Source organism: Myotis davidii, unplaced genomic scaffold (genome assembly GCF_000327345.1).
Source record: "Myotis davidii unplaced genomic scaffold, ASM32734v1 scaffold332, whole genome shotgun sequence".
NCBI lineage: Eukaryota > Metazoa > Chordata > Mammalia > Chiroptera > Vespertilionidae > Myotis > Myotis davidii.
Window position 1 is genome coordinate 3176935 of NW_006285779.1, and position 17755 is coordinate 3194689.

Genomic DNA, 17755 nt, shown 5'->3' on the forward strand with positions numbered 1-17755 from the left:
TGGAGGCTGAGTGCACCGGGCCTCTAGTTAACCTATAATAAAATATATTTATGTAACCACCACCACCACCACCACCACACAAAAAAAAGCCTGTTAAGATTTTGATTGGAATTACATTAACTTTATAGATCAACCTGGGGGAAAATTGACACTAATAATATTGTTTCATTATCATTATAAAATTTCACTGTTGTTCCTGATAAATTCCTTGTTTGGAAGTCTCCTTTGTCATATATGAATGTAGTAAATCAACTTTCTTTCAATTAGTGTTTTATAACCCATCATTTTATCTCTTTTTTACTTTCAACATATCTGTCTTTGTATTTTACATGGATTTCTTTTAGACAGCCCATAGTTGAGTTGTGATTTTATATCTAGTTTAACAATCTCTGCCTTTTAATTAGTGTTAGATTTAATTTATCAAAATGGCTGAGTTAAAATCTGCCTTTTTTTTTTATTTCTCCCATCTGTTCTTTATTCTTTTTTGTTTTTCTGCCTTCTCTTGGATTGAGTATACTTTTTAGTACTCCATTTTATGTCCACCATTGGCTTTTTAGCTATACCTCTTCATTTTTTCTTTTTCTTTCTTTTTTTTTAGTGTTTGCTCTAGGGCTTATAATATGCATCTTTAAACTTATCGCAATATACCATCAAAATAATGTTAATGTAACATATATGACTTCATGTAATATACAATAACCTTGCAATAGTTTATTTCCATTTGTTCCCCCTCCTGTCCTTTGTACTAGTGTTGTCATATAATTTTCTTCAAGGCTTGTTATAAATTTCACAGTACATTGCTATTATTTTTTGCTTAAAAGAGTCAATTATCTTCTTTCCTCATTTTTAAATTTGGAAAAGTTCCTGATAGTGGCTATACAACCTTGATGGGAGAGGGCTTTGCCATGTGCCTGAAAATTTGCTTAGTCTCAATCGCTGTTGGACTGAATTCCCAGCCGAATGAGAATTAGAGGACAACTAAGGAAAAGGATGTGACCTGACAGCAAGCTTGTGTTCATTACGTTCTTCTCAGTTTGATCTGACATCTTCAGTATAACCTATCAAGGGAGATTAGTTAAGGCTGCCATCAGCCCACTCCCAGTCCGGACAACATGTATGGCCTTCTCTGCTAGGCTGCCAAATGAGGATGGAAACCACGAGATAACAATAGAGATACTTACTGAGACTTATTATAAAATAGGAAATAAACATGGAACATAGCAAGAAGATTGTAGTGGGAGGTAATGGAAAAGAGGCTATGGAATCAGAAACCTGGGTTCAAAAAACCATCATTTACTAGTTATATGACCTTTATCTGTCTGAGCTTTGGTTTCTTTATCTGTAAAATAGTCATCGTTATTATCCATAATATTTTCTAATAATAGTATGAAGTTTAGAGATAATATATTCACTGACTGATATGGCTCAGTTGGTTGAGATTTGTCCCATGCACCAAAAGGTCACCTGTTGTATTCCTGGTCAGGGCACATGTCTATGGTGGCCTCAATCCCCAGTAGGGGGTGTGCGTGAGACAACCGTTTGACGTTTCTCTCACATCCATGTTTCTCTCTCCTCCTCTCACTTCCTCTCTAAAATCAATAAAAACATATTTTGAAAAGAGAGATAATATGTAAAATAAACATAAAAATATAAGTGATAACATCTAGCAAATACAAAGGTGCCAAATGAATGCAGGCTCTGGGAACAAAGAAGAAAAATGAAAAGAGAAAGTATTTGATGTATTCAAATAAGTTGAATCAGGTGGTTAAATGGTGGCCAAGAGGGTATGGAATTAACACTAATATTTGAGGATAATGACATGGAAAAGGCAGCCATACTTCTTTTTGGCAAAGTGTTAGCATAGGGATAAAATCATAGAAACAGTAATTCTGCAAGGAACCTTTGAAAGCACTTACCTAATTCATGGCCTTCGCTTCACATGTGAAGAAACAGATGTCCAGAAAGATTGTAAACTACCCAAAGAAAAAAGCTGGAATTAGAAAACATGCAGGGTTCTTAATCCTCATCCACGGTTCTTCCTGTACTGGCAGCCTAGTCTAACTTGGGGTACGTTCCTGAGTTTACGGGCCAAACTTAGTCTCTTAGAGAACAAATATTCAAGGAAATCAAATTCTCTTCTAGGAAATGGCAGGCATGATCTATGGAGAGCTGGGAAAGTAACCTGGTAAAGGCTGGTTTGATGTTTGAGCTTCAACGATTCCCAGGTCCTCAGAGCTCCAGGGCTTCTCAGTTTCCACCAGTAGCAGGTGAAGACCCTGCTCAGCCCTGTTCTAGTTGGTAAAACCACCAGCAAAACTTTATAGACCACTCCAAATTCATTATCAGCAAAGTCTGGTTTGGGTTGCTATTTTAATTACTTAATACCCATTTAGAGGCTTGAAATTCAGAGGTCTTTAATCTATTGGGCTTCTTTAGCCACAGCTGTCAGGTGATCTCCAGGCTTGGGTGGATGGGTGTTAAAAGGAATCAGTGAATCCCTTCTACATGAATGCTCCTACCTCAGGGCCAACTTTCCATTCTCCAAAAGAGACTGTAACTTCTCTGTTCCCATTTCCATGCTCTTCTGTTTTAATCTAGCCAAATCCCTAATCATAGAAAAATTAATCTCTGGATGATTTAAAACAGACATAATAGTTTAAAGGAAGGAAGAAGATGAAGGCTTTTAAAGGATTTTTCATGATAATCCTACTACCATGTGATCTAGTTTAGATATTGATTCACTAGTTAGAGAGTATGATATTTTGGCCCCATTTCTTCCACAAGGCAGGAAAGTACAGCTTGAGAGATCAAGCTGTGAAACCACAAACAAGAGCACCACCAGGCATAAGTCTAAACGTCACCCTTGCTTCTCTCTCCCATCAATTAGAGGAAGCTCAGTGGTTACTGCGTATTCTGCAGACTGATGATGAAAAAAATAAAGATTTTGTTCCATAGAAAGTTGATTTGGGACAAACCTATCCATGTGCCCACAGAACCAAAGTCTGAATAATCAGTTTTGCTCTCCATACCATGCCTCTAAACTGATGGTTCTCAACCTCTGGGTCACGACCCCTTTGGCGGTCGAATGACCCTTTCACAGGGGTCGCCTAAGACCATCCTGCATATCAGATATTTACATTGCGATTCATAACAGTAGCAACATTACAGTTATGAAGTAGCAACGAAAATAATTTTATGGTTGGGTCACAACATGAGGAACTGTATTTAATAAAGGGCCAGAAGGTTGAGAACCACTGCTCTAAACTGTTCGTTGCTCTAGCACAGCGGTTCTCAACCTGTGGATCGCGACCTCTTTGGAGGTCGAACGACCCTTTCACAGGGGTCGCCTAAGACCATCCTGCATATCAGATATTTACATTACGATTCGTAACAGTAGCAAAATTACAATTATGAAGTAGCAACGAAAATAATTTTATGGTTGGGGGTCACCACAACATGAGGAACTGTATTAAAGGGTTGCAGCATTAAGAAAGTTGAGAACCACTGCTCTAGCATAATGTCCTATCTCTAAAAGAAATAGTGCTGACCAGAGAGTAGTCCTTCAATAATGGTCAGTGGCAAACGGGACTGCCAGAGAGGAGAAGATCCAAGTAGTTGCAGGCAGTTTTTATGGTAAAAGCAAAATAAGATCTCCTTGTCATCCATGGAGGAACAACGAAAGTCAGGCATACCTTTTCTCAGCCACGAAGACCAAAACCTTTTTCTTGCCCTGACCGGTTTGGCTCAGTGGATGGAGCGTCGGCCTGTGGACTGAAAGATCCCAGGTTCGATTCTAGTCAAGGGCATGTACCTTGGTTGCGGGCACATCCCCAGTGGGGGTGTGCAGGAGGCAGCTGATCGATGTTTCTCTCTCATTGATGTTTCTAACTCTCTATCCCTCTCCCTTCCTCTCTGTAAAAAATCAATAAAATATATTTACAAAAACAAACAAAACCTTTTCTTTCTACTACCCAATAAACATCTTCAAACTCAAAGGAAGGTAACTTTTCCCGTAAAAATGAGAATGACCTACTGCTCAGGGCATTGCCTCACTCCCTTCTCTGGATTTGTTATAGGGCTGAAATGCTCTACAATCTTGACAAGAAACTGAAGAGACATTGGAGCTCTGATCTTTCGTTTTCTCTGCAGGGAGCTAATATAGCCTCCCACATTCCTTTACTTTACTAAAACCAGACCTTCCCCAGAACTGGTTATGGATCTCCCAGTGAGGAACAAGCCTCTTTTCTCCCAGAATCAATAAAGGTCTGTCCCTAACCTTGTAATTTCACCAGGCTAAGGACAGGCTCTCTGGCATTCTCACAACTAAGTTACTGGACAGCTTGGAATAGAAATTATGATGACAGAGACGGAAAAAGCCAATTCTTCTTCCTCCATAATCCATATCTATTCTTCCAAATTTAGGACTAGTTAAAAATAAAAAAGAAGCACTGAAGCCCTGGTAGTGTGGCTCAATTGGTTGAGCGTCGGCCCATGTACCGAAAGGTCGCCAGTTTAATTCCCTGTCAGAGCACATACCCAGATTGCAGGTTCAATCCCTGGTTGGGGTGTATATGGAAGGCAACCAATCGATGTTTCTCCCTCCTCCTCCCCCCTTCTTCTCTCTCTCGAATCAGTGAAAGGCATATCCCTGGGTGACGATTAAATTAAAAAAGAAACACTACAAAGATGTTCTCCAAGAAAATACCGTGGTGGATCACCACTGGGCCTAGTTGTGCCTAGACTCTGAAAAAGAGTTTCAACTAATAGCTAGTAATTTTTAAGATAACATTGTTAAGGGTATAGCTCTAGATTCAGCCTTCCTGAACTCATATCCTAGCTCTACCACTTACTAGCAGAGTGGAGCTGGGTGAGACTCAGTTTTCTCATCTGTAAAATGGGGATGATAATGTTTATCATATAGGGCCGATAGTGAGGATTAAATAAGGAAATGCATATATAAGGTGCATACTGCTTGATACACAAAAAGTGCCTAATAACCTTAGCTGTATTATTATCTCTTTCATTTGAATGACTCCATGAATAACTGCTTTCTAGGACTTGAAATTCCAACTCCTGCCATAAATGAGCAAATGCTCCCCTCCCTGACTTTCTGGAAGAGACCTGTCTTTTACAGGCTTAACAATGAGGGCTATACTGTGGAGGAAAGAACACATGCTTTAAGGTTTAAACATCAGCAGCTGTAGACAGGCAGAGTGGCAGGCTCTCTCCTGGAGAAACAAACATGCTACTATTGATTTCCTCACTGAAATTGTGTCACAGCTTGATTCTCGGCAATCTGAAGGAAGAGACCCACTGTTACATTATAGATTTTTCATAGCACCTAACAGTCCTAAGAAACAGTAAACATTCAACATACTTGTAGACTAATTTAGTAACACTCTGGCCCAACCAAAAAGGAAAGGAATCTCTCATCAAGGGCACACAGTAAGATTAGAGTTAGGCCATTACAGTACACCCAGCACTGTTCTCAGCACTCCGATAGTTTCTAAAGCCCTCAAAGCCATTTCCTGCCTTTAAGGAGCTAACAAGCAAAATGGGGGGTCAAGATAAACCACCATGAAGGGCATGCCCACAGATGTAAGCACATAATAGGGTTCAGCCGGTAACACTAAGTGTGGATTGGAGTCAGCTGCAAAACTAACCAGTGAATAGGCAGCCAGGTTGAAGTCATGTCACACCTTTTAAGACAGGGAAAAGGACGGAATCCAAGGTCTCTTCTATTTTGTCTGCCACCTCCTCCACTTTACATTACTGTGTCAGCTAATTCTGAAGGCAAGATTCTCCATCAGCGAGTAGGGCCCCTGAGACGTCAGCTATAGGGACAGCCATTACCTCTGACAAATCTGTGACTCTGGCGCTGACAATTTAGGCTCCGCCTCAAAGGCAGATTGTTCAGGCTCAGCTCTGATGCTGAAAATAAGTCCTACAAAAAGGATGAGCAGCCCTAGCCGGTTTGGCTCAGTGGATAGAGCATCAGCCTGCAGACTAAAGGGTTCCAGTTCAATTCTGGCCAAGGGCACATGCCTGGGCTGTGGGCTCTATCCCCCCACCCCAGAAGAGGGTGTGCAGGAGGCAGCCAATCAATGATTCTCTCTCATCATTGATGTTTCTATCTCTCTATCACTCTCGTTTTCCTCTCTGAAATCAATGGGGGGGGAGGGGATGAGCAAAAGATTAAAAGGATGGGAAATAATGTTACTTTACTCCCAAAAGACATAATCCATAGTTTTAATTTCTTAGAAGCCAGGTTTGATCCATTCTGAACTGCCCTTGTGAGATGTGTTCAAACTGAGAAGAAGGTAATGAACACAAGCTTGCTGTCAGGTCATATCGTTTTCTTAGTTGTCCCCTAATTCTCATTTGGCTGGGAATTCAGTCCAACAGTGATTTGAGATTAAGCAGTTTTTCAGGCACAGGACAAAGCCTCTCTGACATCAAGGTTGGATAGCCATTGCCAGGAACTTTACCAACTTGACTGTTCTCCTTTGCTGCTGTCTTCAGGGTAGAAGTTATTTCCCATTTTGAAGGCTCTGTTTTAAAAAATGGGGCACAGGCTCTTGAATAGACTGTGAGGAATGTCTATTGTGTGTGCTAGGGGGAGGGTGTGAGTCTGTCTGAAATTTAGTCAGCAATTTTGAACTAACTTGGTGCACTGGGACCTTTTTCCTTCCTGATCCTGATGTCACCACGAGCCTCAGAATCTGTATGACGCAAGGCTGGCCTCTGTGGGTATTTCTGATCAGTTTTTCTTCAGTATAACTTGTATCCCTTTGCACTACCAAGATTGGTAAGGTTGGCAGTGGAAGGTACTGGTAGTGGAAGGTATTGGCTGACTTTTGACTGATACATTGCCAGTTAACGCAGGACAGTGTGGTCATATGGGAAGCCTGCTTTCATATTGAACAGAGAAAATAGATTTTCTCCTCACCAGAACCTGCCATATACTGAATGAAGATGTGCAAGGCCCTCCAGGCTTATGGTTAACTCTATCTGGGGATAAGCAGATCTGCCAAATGCTCATTGTCACCAGAAAGAAGCTTTCATCATATAATTAATAATGATTTATTGCAGTGGTTCTCAACCTTCCTAATGCCGCGACCGTTTAATACAGTTCCTCATGTTGTGGTGACCCCCAATTTCATTGTTACAAATTGAACATAATTAAAGCATAGTGATTAATCACACAAAAAATATGTAATTATATATGTGTTTTCCGATGGTCTTAGGCGACCCCTGTGAAAGGGTCGTTTGACCCCCAAAGGGGTCACGACCCACAGGTTGAGAACCGCTGATTTACTGACTATTCATTATGTGCCAGACATTGGACAATCATCTCTTTTCATTCTCACATCAGCCTTATGAGGTAGTGTTATCTCCATTTCACAGATAAGAAAACTGAGGCTCAAAGACATTATGTGTATATGTTTACATAGCTAATTAGTGGTCAATGGGACCAAGATTCAGGTCTCTCTGACCTTAAGGCCTATGTCATGCCCTTCCCCTCCAGAGACCTCATGGGAGGGGTTTAGAGTCACCCCGTCCTCCCTCCCTCCCCCCAGTTTGTTCTTCCCTAAACTGAGGCCTTTTGTGTCTTCCACTTAAATCCAGAAGATGTTCCTTTGTGATAAAGAATCATTTATGCACATAGGATCGTTGAGATAGTTTGAAATGGGCTGTGAAGACAGTTACTCTTGAGTCCCAAGAGCTCTCCAGGTAGTTGTTTAGTCATTGGGATGATAATGTTTCCATCAATTGTATGTTACTTTTAGGATCTCAAAATTTTATTCCCATCTCATTTTAGGAAGACAAATTCAAGTTCCATTTTATAGAGAGAAGAGCTAAGGCTCCAAGAGGTTGTGAATTGTCTGAGATCCTATAGTAAGAGTGGGACTACCAGTTCTGTTCTGTCAGGCCTCTTGCCGGGACCCACATTTCTGTCTGGTGAGGGTCTCGGGGTGGGGAGCAGGTATGGACCCCTTCGAGAGCATGTGGCTTACAGGTGACTTGCTGACTTTGGAGCTACTTTGAGCTGAGGTGGCGAGCACGGTTCTAGGAAGCCCACAATCCCAACAGCTGATGACAGAAGGTAGGCTTGTACTTGGAAGATGGAGTAGGGAGGCATCTCAGCCAGGATGAGGCCAGGAAGCCAGAGACCAAGGCTGAAAATTATGGTAAAACCTAAGTTCGTTAGGCACAAGTGCTGCCCTTGCCACGTCCCAGGCCGTTGTTGAGTGTGAGGTCCAAATGGGACATGTTCCTAAAGTGTGAAGTTACAGAAGGCAAAGTCCCAAACAAAGTCCCGAATGGGCTAGAGCCCTGACTTGAGCTTAGAATGTCTTCTTTTAGGAATTTAAGAGAAATGATGAGGGCTAAGTCCCGAATGGGCTTCTTTTAGGAATTTAAGAGAAATGATGAGGGCAGGAGATGGCAAAGGCTCGGTGAACTGAAGCGTAACTTTCCCTTGGGTGAAAGGGGGCAAAAAGAAGTAAGGATGGACAGAGGAGAGCTGGGATCATGCACTAAGTCCAGCAAGGCCTGCGGTTTTCTGCCAAGGGGCTGGCAGAGCGGGGGCCTGTTTGCTTTCACCTCCCTGCAAAAAACCAAACGAAGCTGTTCTGGCAAAAGTCAGCTTCACTGGAAAAGGAAAAATCCCTGTTCTGAGTGAGATCTCAGAGCTTCCATTCTGCCCTGGCAGGAAGAGAAAGTCCAGGTGATCAAGGCCGCCTTGCCTGAGGTGTGAGGCTCTTGGAATGGAGCATCTCTTGACATCCTCACCTTCTCAGTAATTGGCTTTAACATGGTATTTGTCTTTTGGCAACTGACACCCTTCAGGAAAGGCTGAGCCCATGTTGCCGAGGCTGCCATTGTTCAGGGTTTGGGCAGCATGTATTCTTCTATTCTGCCTGGTTTCTGGGGGCTGGTTCATCTTGGAGGCATTCTGCCTTTTTCCGGACTTGACCCATTCACTTCTGAGCCAAGACCTTGGCTGTAGGTATTCCAGCCTTGAACACAGCCCAGGTGTATAAAAGGACCAGGTTACCCTGTGGGCGATTGCCATTGCTGGGTATTGGCCCTCCTCCTGTCAGAGCTTTCAAATGGAATTTGAAGCAAGAGAGCCAGCTCATACTGGGGTCTTGGGATACATCGGCAAAATCACCTGAGCAGCTCTGGAGTAGTGCTCCTAGAGCGTAGGCCAGACTTTTGTCCCTTCCCCCCAGACAGGGTACACAGCCTTCCCCGTGTTCTCCATCCATACTCTCCCCTCAGGAATTCTTGGCAGGCAGAAGTGTTTGCTACCAAATGAAGTCTGCCCTGGCACAAGACTGAATTGCTGAGAACAGCCCAGAGGCACCTTTGCGCCCTTCAGGAGTTTATCCTTGATCCCTCTGACCAGTCCTGACTCTAGCTTATCCCCTTCACCCTTAGCTGCTGTTAGAGCTAAGCCTCTCTCATTACTCATTCTCCCAAGCTTCCTACTGAGCGGGGAGCTCTGCATGACATCATAGACTTCCCTCCCAGGTCAGATTAAGTTACAAAATAGCTACCACCCAGATTGTCAGAGTGAACAGTCATTTCCTCTCCTGGTCTCTCCTTTTTGCCGAGCTCATTTCTTCTAATTTGATGTAGTGCCTTTCTTCCTAATTGTCCTTGCCTTTAATTCATGGTCTTGTAAACTGAAGTCACATCAGGACCAGCTATGAGAGTCCCTTCCTTTTGAAACAACAGAGATTCAAGGTTCCTGGAGTCAGTTGAGTCTGAATCCCTGCCATACAAAGTCAGAGAGAGGTATGATGGGGGAGAGACCCACATCAGAACAAAAGATGAGGTTACCTCTAGCTTAGTCTAGAAAGTGTTCTCTACACCCCAAAGCTGGGATACCCAAAAGTTCGATCCAGGCAATAGATAGGAAGACTGAGTTGGCATTGAGAGATGAAAACAAGTGGCAGATGGTGCTGAGGAACATCCCAGAACTGAAGAAATATAGTTCCCAAAAAGGAAGAAGGAAGGATACATTGGCAAAGTCTTACAGAGCTGCTGTGGCAACCTGGCCAGAGAAAGCTGCAGGATGTGGCTGAGAACACATTTCTGGTCTGGGGACATTGGTGAGCTTAGATGCTCACTATTCCGTCACCTCTTTCATGCTCTTTTACCACAGCCCTAGTAAACAGCCTTGGTGGCCAGGCTGACTAGTCAGGAAAAGTGGGGAACGGAAGAGATTAGAAAGTGACCCCGGAATCCTGAGGAATTGCTCCCTGTGTTTAGGGATTTTTTTTAAGTAGTGAGCAGTGCAGTAGGGCAGCAGGAGGGGCATGCATGGGGCCAAGTCACCTAGGGTTTGCCTGTACTAAGCCCTGCCTGGCTCTTGACCTCCCCCAGGTGCTGGAGGTAGTACGAGCCAACTATGACACACTCACACTGAAGCTGCAGGATGGCCTGGACCAGTATGAGCGCTATTCGGAGCAGCACAAGGAAGCTGCCTTCTTCAAAGAGCTGGTAAGTCTGCCCTGCTCCATCTCCATCTGTGTCTTCTGGGGACCCTTTCCCAACCACTGGGTTCTACTCTGCAGCTGAGCGTCTAGAGAACAACTCCAGTATTCCAAAGGCTGGTGAAGTGTGCAAACTTCTCTCCCAAAGCAGCGCAGGACCAGGCAGTGAGAGAAGACATTCCCCAGGATACTGGTGCCAGGCTGGGAAGGGTGAGAAGCCCGAGACAGCACTGCCCACCTCTCTTCTGCAGCCACAGAGACAGCCCTTGCACAGCTCCAGCTGGGCCTGGGGTTTGACATGTGTTCCCAGTGGCAGCTCTGGCTCATTACTCCTTATCCTGTATAGAGAGCAACTAATAAGAGTAATTGATTCTTCTTATGCAGTCACTTTCTAAATTCCTAACTGGTTCCTGGTCTTAATGTCCCTCCCCCACCCCCCAAACCGAGTTCTCTAGTCTTCACTCTCTGTCCCTACTCCCACTTTCCAATCACTCAGCTTCCTACAGCCTCCATCCATGGCCACCTGGAGCAGTGAGCATTTGCTCTGCCTCCTACTCCACCTCCCAGTCAGCATCTCTTCACAGGACTGGCCTCTCCCTGTTGATGGTCCGCCTCCTGCACACTGCTCAGAGCTACTCTCAGAAAAAGCTCAACCTCCCTGTAGTCCTGCCACTCTGCCTGCCTGGTTGCACATGAATATCCCGGCTGAGGGCTGAGACCAGGACACACAGGCCTCTGTACCTACTTCCCATGTCCTCAGACCTCCCACTGCTGTGCAGAAATTGCATCAGCCCAGCTTTTACTACTCTCTGCTGACTGAGTCCAAGATGAAGATTCTGGATTTTATTTAGCTCATCTGTCTTGAACTAAACACAGCCCAACTCTGACCCTAACTTGACATTTCCAGGATTTTTGGACTTCCCCAGGGTGAGGAAGACATACTCTGGGTTGAGTTAGCTGGTAAAAAGGGAAGCCTTTAGTTTAAGGAAATAGACTATTTTTATGGGGTAGTTGGCAAGTCTTTAAGGTGATGGAGAATTACTGGGGTCAACTTAACAAAGAGACTAAGTTATTGGGAGATGGAGATGGTTGTGGAGGAGAACATTAGAGGAGCTCTATCTCAAGGCTCTTTGACACTAGCTGCTACCTTACTCAGCTCTCCTTATACCTGTACCTCTGGCATAGGGGAGCAGAGACAGTCTGGTAGGGTTGGAGCTAATGAGCTTGAGCTGCTTGCTGTTTGCCATGCCTCCTTTTCCTCTGCTCCCAGCCTGACGACTACATTATCTTTCCCATAGCAAAGCAGAAATTGAAGGAAAACTCCCTGGACTTTGGGGCCCAGCAGAGTTACGCACTCTTTTTCTCCTTCCTCCCTCCTTCCCTTTTCTCTCATACAACATTCACATCTATTTCCTATGAATGGATCTCCTTCCAGAGTCAGCTTGGCCCTCTGACCCCTTTTCCATCGATCTTTTCCCTGCTGACACAGGCACCACTTCCTGCAAAGTTCTGGGACTGTGGGTAGAAAACATGTGAGGTGAGCAGGAGGGACGCAGCAAAAGCACACTCCAGACTTCCTCTAAAGTAGGAGCACATATTTGTGGTATGGAAAGAGGGCTGGACTAGGAATTAAGAAACCTGGGTCCTGCCCCAGGCCTGGGACTCACTAGCCATATGGCCTGATCCTGGTCATTGTCCTCCATAGATCATACTCCTGTCATCTATGCCAGATAAGGCCTGCATCTCTAAACGTTCTTCCCAACCCAAAAAGGTAGATAAATACAAAGGGAGAGTGAGAAGACTAGAAAGGCATCCAAAAGGGGATAGTTCCAGAATGTGAGCCCACTAGCATCAGTTTCTCCTCCATCACCCTGTGCAAGGCCCAGGCAAGGACAAAGGCCTGCCCTGTCCTTACTTGTCTGTGCTGCTTCCACCACTTTAGGTGCTCAGATCCTCCTCTCACGTCCACGAGAGCTTCTGTCTCCCCGTCTCCTTTTCTTCCCCCATCACCGAGCTGTTTGCTCATTTGCCTGCTGGGATGATAGCTATTAAGGGTTTATTTCCTGAGAGAAACTTCTAGCACTGAATCTTGGCCTTGTGCCTCAAACACTGCCCTCTACTGTTTGTAACAATTCTCTCTTCTTTTCTCTCTGCCTGTGTCCTCCTTCCTATCTCCCCCCATCCTTTCCCAGGTTCGATCCATTAGCACCAATGTCCGGAGGAACCTGGCCTTCCACACACTCAGCCAGGAAGTCCTGCTCAAGGAGTTCTCCACTATCTCCTGAGACCAGCCGCTGACTGCCCTTACCCATGAGGCTTTTGGGCTGGAGGGGGAGTCAAGGAGAGGGGGCTGTCCCCAAGGTTGGAGAACAACACAGACACCCAGTTCTCTCGGTGAAGGCCATGCTTCAGGGGAGCTTGGACAGCAGAGGCCAGAAGGGGCAAGCCAGGGATAATCTTATTTGGGGAGGGGTGGGTGGGCACGGAGAGAAGGCTCCCGGGACATCCCTTCACATTTCTAATCGCAATTACAGGTTGAGGCTACTGACTAATTTTCAGGCGCTGTTGGGGCAAGCCTTAGGGTGATGCCAATACCCTGAGGATCAAGGGCTCTCCAAGGCTTCTGAAAACAGACAACTCTCAGATGTAGGTGGAACTAATTCTGCTTCCTTTGGCCTGGGGCTCAGCTGGACTTGAAATCTGTCTCCCCTGCCCCTGCTATCACTCTGTCCAGTCATTAGGACTCTTAGGGTAGGGTAGGAATGGAGTATCTTCTTCTGTTTTCTAAATCCAAAGCTCACTTATCTGGGAGACTGAAGATTAGAATCCACCCAGCGCTCTGCTGTCCAGCCATCACTTTCGGGATTTGATTCTTGGTACCAGGAGTACCTGTTACCTTTCCCCTGCCTTCCACCCATTGACTCATCACACTTCAGGGTCACAACTTTAGCTTTTCATTTTCAAATCTGGTTTAAACTGTCTTTAGGATGTTTGTGTGAAATAAACATTGACAGGTTTTCTGGAGCCCTCAGGTGCCTACTTAGCTGGTTCCTTTTCCAGCAGCCTCCCACCTCCCTAGCCACCCCTCCTCTGGGAGCCCTGCCTGCCTCTGCCTGGCTCCCTCCACGTGTTCCACCCCCTCACCCGGCTGTTGTTTACATCCAGCCTGCCTGAGAATTTCCTCTGGGGAGGGATCTGTTTCTAATGTGGTGTGGTGCCTAGGATGGAGAGAACCTGCTGGGGGCATAGTACCCTCCATCTGAAAGAGGCCAGGTGAGCATCATGGAGAGGCCATCCCGTCTACCCACATTGTAGGTGAAGCCACAGGCAGGACTCCTGGCATTTGAGAATTTGGCCTGTGATTCCTCCTCTGAACGGCCTCCATAGGACTACTGTAGGCTTCCCTACCCAACAGCTGCCTCCTAAGTAGCTGCTGCTCTGAGATCCTCCCTTTGTAAAACACCTCCTAAAGCCTCAGGATGGCAGGGAGCAAGCAGCACAGGAAGAGTCTAGGAGTGAGTGCAGGGACCTCCCTGGCTACTGTTCCATTTAAACTTCCAGGGAGGGATACTTGCCTCCCAACCCCCGCTTGGCACCAGGGTTCTGCCTCCAGCATTGAGCAGATATGCACTATGAATCCAGTACCAGAGAATCCACCAACGTGCTGCATGGACAGGTGTAGATTAGGAGATCAGCAGCTGGGTCACCTCTGCTCACTAGATGGATAGCTCAACCTGGGGCATTTGGTGGAACTGGAGCTGGAAGCTGGTGGCAAGCTGAAATGATTAAAAATTGATTTGTATGGGACAGTCTTTTTAGTGTCTTTCTTTTTCCTTAATCTCTTACCCAGAACTCATTTCTCAAATACAGTGTTAAGGTAATTTCCAGTTACTGGTTCCATTTGGCTATGGGAGCCCTGCCTATCCTTATAGACTCTCCTCTGGAGTCTCGTGGCCACAGAGGAAGCAAATTCAGTTCAGAGAAGTCCTTTGGGTGGAAAGAGGGAGAAGAAAGTCCCCTTATCTCCAAACTCGGTGTTGAGGAGGGCAGCCAGCCCATTATGGACCTCTGCTAGTCCTTCCTATGAAGTGAATAAGTGCAGGTCAAGGGCATGAAGTCATAAAGGATTCCAGTGTAAAGGCCCTTCCATCTCTGGCCTATACACCTTATGCTAAGAACTCTAAACAGGAATCCCATCCCCTCCTAGAACTGAACTCCACAGCATCTGCCCGTGCTCTCTCCATTCCCCAGTGTCTGGGCCTGGTTGAGGACCCTCCAGAGCCAGGACCAGGACATCGCTCCCAAAGACAGTCTCTCCTTTGGCTGCTTGTCCCCTTTTCATGCCTAGTCTCCCACCATAATTCCTGCTAGGGTCATTTTAGCAGAAGCTTCCGGTCTAAACAGGTCACTCCTCCAAAGGAGCCATTGGGCAGGCAGGATTACCCGGGACACTGCCACTATACCATCCAGACCCACCGGACACTGCCCTCCCCTACATCCTCATGGGGGGGTGGGGGGTGGGGAGGGAGCGGGGCTCACATCAAGAGCATTTATTCCCCACTGTGGATCTTCACCCGGATCCTCAAACTCTCCGTTGCCACTCCTCCCCCCCAAAATAATCTTACGGATAAACGAGGAATCTAGGACAGAGCAGGTGATAGGAGAGAGAAGGCCAGGCAAGTTGAAGAAAGAGAAGAGCAAGAAAGTCTTGAAAAGCTGACCTGTTTCACTTTTCCTTTTCTCCCCAGTTGGCCAACAGGGGTCATTAGATCAGGAAAGAAGGCGCCCTGAGAATGAATGGGCCCAAAGGCCTGAAGTGGGTGAGGGTTGGGGTACTTCTGAGAGAAGGGAATTGTAGCCCACTGGCCCGAGAAAAGTCTGTATTAGAGGCACTGACCCCTCTGAATCCGCCCCCACCCCTTCAAGCAGGGTGGGCACTGGCGGGGGCAGGGGAAGAAGGGCGGCACAGAAACCCATACTTAGGAAGAGAGCAACAGAGAAAAATAGGGGCTACACAGGGACTGACTAACGGGACTCGGCACCCGGACGGAGACTTACCCGACCTGTGCTGGCTTAGAGGGGAAAGTGCCTGAGAATTGGGGGCGGAGTTTCCTCACAGTGGGGCCTTTCTGGCCCTGCTCGCTCTCTTCTACCTCCAAAACCCAGGGCTTCGGGTTTAGGGGGTAGTGTTGTTGGAGAGCCAGTCTCTCTCTCCGCACTTCCCAGCTCACCCTTTCACCGGGTGCCTCCCGGAGCTGCAAAGAGGAGGGGGCGGGGGTAGGGGGAGCCAATCCCGGCAGCGCCAAAGCGGGGAGGCAGTGGTGACAGCCGCGGGGAGGGGGCGGGAGGAAAGAGGCGGCTGGCTCCGGCTCCGCGCTCAGCTCTGCTCTGCCTCGGGCTCTGCGCTCACCTACTGCCCAAGCCTCCCGCGGGACGGGAGGGGGTCGCCGGGGGCCATGCGGGGCCAGGGTCGCAAGGAGAGTTTGTCCGATTCCCGAGACCTGGACGGATCCTATGACCAGCTCACTGGTGAGTCGGTGGATCGGGGCTCGTGGGAGGGAGGGTAGATTCCATTCCTCCAAACCCTTAAGCCTCTGACCCTGCCAAGCCCTTACCCACACTCTGCCCCATTTCCAGGCACCTCCCGGCTGTTCTGGGCCCCTGGACACAGGTTCAAAGCCTTGGGTCCTACGGGGGCGGAGGGGAGGGGGGATAGTTGGGGGTGGGGAGAGTAGGTGGGCACCTTGGGCTTGGTGACAGCCAGGGTGAGCATGATTGTATGTGGCTGTGGGATTGTATGATCTCGTCAGATGTTTGAGTGAGGTTATGTAGTACCCTGAGTGTACTAATGAAGTTCTTTGACCATGTGTTTCTGTTCTATGTGCAACTCTCGTGCTTTGAGTGTGTGATCCTGTATGAAGTCGCATGTGACTACCATTAGTGTCAGGGCTTCACTTTATGGTGGTATGTCTCTTTGTAAGATGTTGTGAACTTCCTGGGGCAAGTCTTTGTTAAAGTGGGTTGTGTTGTGTTTTGTGACTGTGAGACTATGTGGGTTATAGTGGCATTTGATGCTGATTGTGCACTTTCATGTGGTGGTGTCTTCAGCGGGGCTTTGTCAGTGTCTATGACACGTCTTACCCTGGCTGCTTCTCTAGCTTCCTGGTGCACAGGAGATCTTCAGTACACACCACTGTTTCCCCCAGGTGGACCCAGGAGGGACTCTAGTGCCATAGCAACCCAGCCTGGCTCCTAGGAGCAGCATCTGACCCCTGTCCCTGGGCTTTGGTTAGTGTTGGGTCAGGTCCCACCCCACCCACCATAAAGTACTCAGAGATCATTCTTATAACTGAAGCTCATTCGATACCCAACAGCCCTCCCAGAACTTCACCCAAACCCAAAGGGAAACGCACTCTCTTGCCTCCCTCTAGACCCAGAGATAGAAAGAAGCTCTAGGCCTGGGAGGTGCCGTGTGGCCTCCCTTTATAACTGTCCCCCAAACCACTTTGCTGCCCAGAAACCCCCTCTCTCCCACATTGGGGGGTATGTGAGACCAGTACCTCTGTGCCTGTGCACATTCCTGGGTTTGGGAGGCAGATCCATGTGTTTGTGTGGGTGACACGTTGTGTACATTTCCATGTACATGTGCGTTTCTGTCTCATTGTGCAGCCTGCTCAAACCCTCTAACAGAAAATGAGGAGGGAGACTTCTCCTGTGCGTGTGGAACAAGTTGGGGAGGTGGAAGGAGGCTGTGATCCTTGTCTGTCCTGATGGAAATGAGGTTAAGACTTGGGGACGGGGTAGAGGACTAGAATGTGTCTTTCCGACTCACTAAGCCTCGGAGGTCCTAGTTCCTGTGCTCAGACTCCCAGGAGGGAAGCCCTTCCACTCAGGCAGGCCCCAGATGTGCCCTAGATGTGCCTCAGATCTGGATGGAATCCAAAGGTCCCGCTGTCTATTTCTGCTCTGTGCTGTCCTTATCTCAGGATCCTTGAGCGTAGTAAGGGCCCAGGGCCCTTATTAGCACCACGTTAGTCAGTGTTGCTTCCTGTTTTAATTGATTCTCCCTATAATGGAAACATCCCCTCCTCACTTGGCTGTGTGAATCAGAGATTGATTGGGTGACGGTGGGGAAGCGCTTTTATTAGAAGGTGCAGGAATGGAAATGTGAAGACCAGGTACATGTGACTTTTTCTCTCTCTGAGCCTCACTTTTCTCATCTGTGAAATGGGGAATACTACCTCCTG

The 17755-nt window shown here is 46.9% G+C and overlaps 2 protein-coding genes and 1 long non-coding RNA gene across 14 annotated transcripts in view; 2 read left to right on the top strand and 1 right to left on the bottom strand.

The window, feature by feature from the left end:
• LOC102772642 (chromosome unknown open reading frame, human C10orf76) overlaps positions 1-14320 on the top strand; it is a 141487-nt gene extending 127167 nt beyond the window's left edge. Inside the window, 2 exon segments of the mRNA XM_015559312.1 lie at positions 10399-10515; positions 12701-14320. Coding sequence (XP_015414798.1) covers positions 10399-10515; positions 12701-12793 — 210 coding nt within the window. The 3' untranslated portion in view covers positions 12794-14320.
• Positions 1-15710, bottom strand: part of LOC107181958 — a 35252-nt gene extending 19542 nt beyond the window's left edge. The window contains exons 1-2 of the long non-coding RNA XR_001512671.1: positions 15567-15710; positions 1917-1973 (exon numbers count right to left, since the gene is read on the bottom strand). This is a non-coding gene — a long non-coding RNA (uncharacterized LOC107181958). The remainder of the gene's footprint in view (positions 1-1916; positions 1974-15566) is intronic.
• Positions 15711-15821: 111 nt separating this feature from the next.
• Positions 15822-17755, top strand: part of KCNIP2 (potassium voltage-gated channel interacting protein 2) — a 20087-nt gene continuing 18153 nt past the window's right edge. For 3 of the 12 annotated variants that reach the window (XM_006756509.2, XM_006756512.2, XM_006756516.2), the window contains exon 1: positions 15825-16037. In XM_006756509.2, coding sequence (XP_006756572.1) covers positions 15965-16037 — 73 coding nt within the window. In that variant the 5' untranslated portion in view covers positions 15825-15964. Of the gene's footprint in view, positions 16038-17755 lie in introns of all 12 variants that reach the window. The other 9 variants (XM_006756508.2, XM_015559313.1, XM_006756510.2 and 6 more) reach the window with 7 other exon arrangements.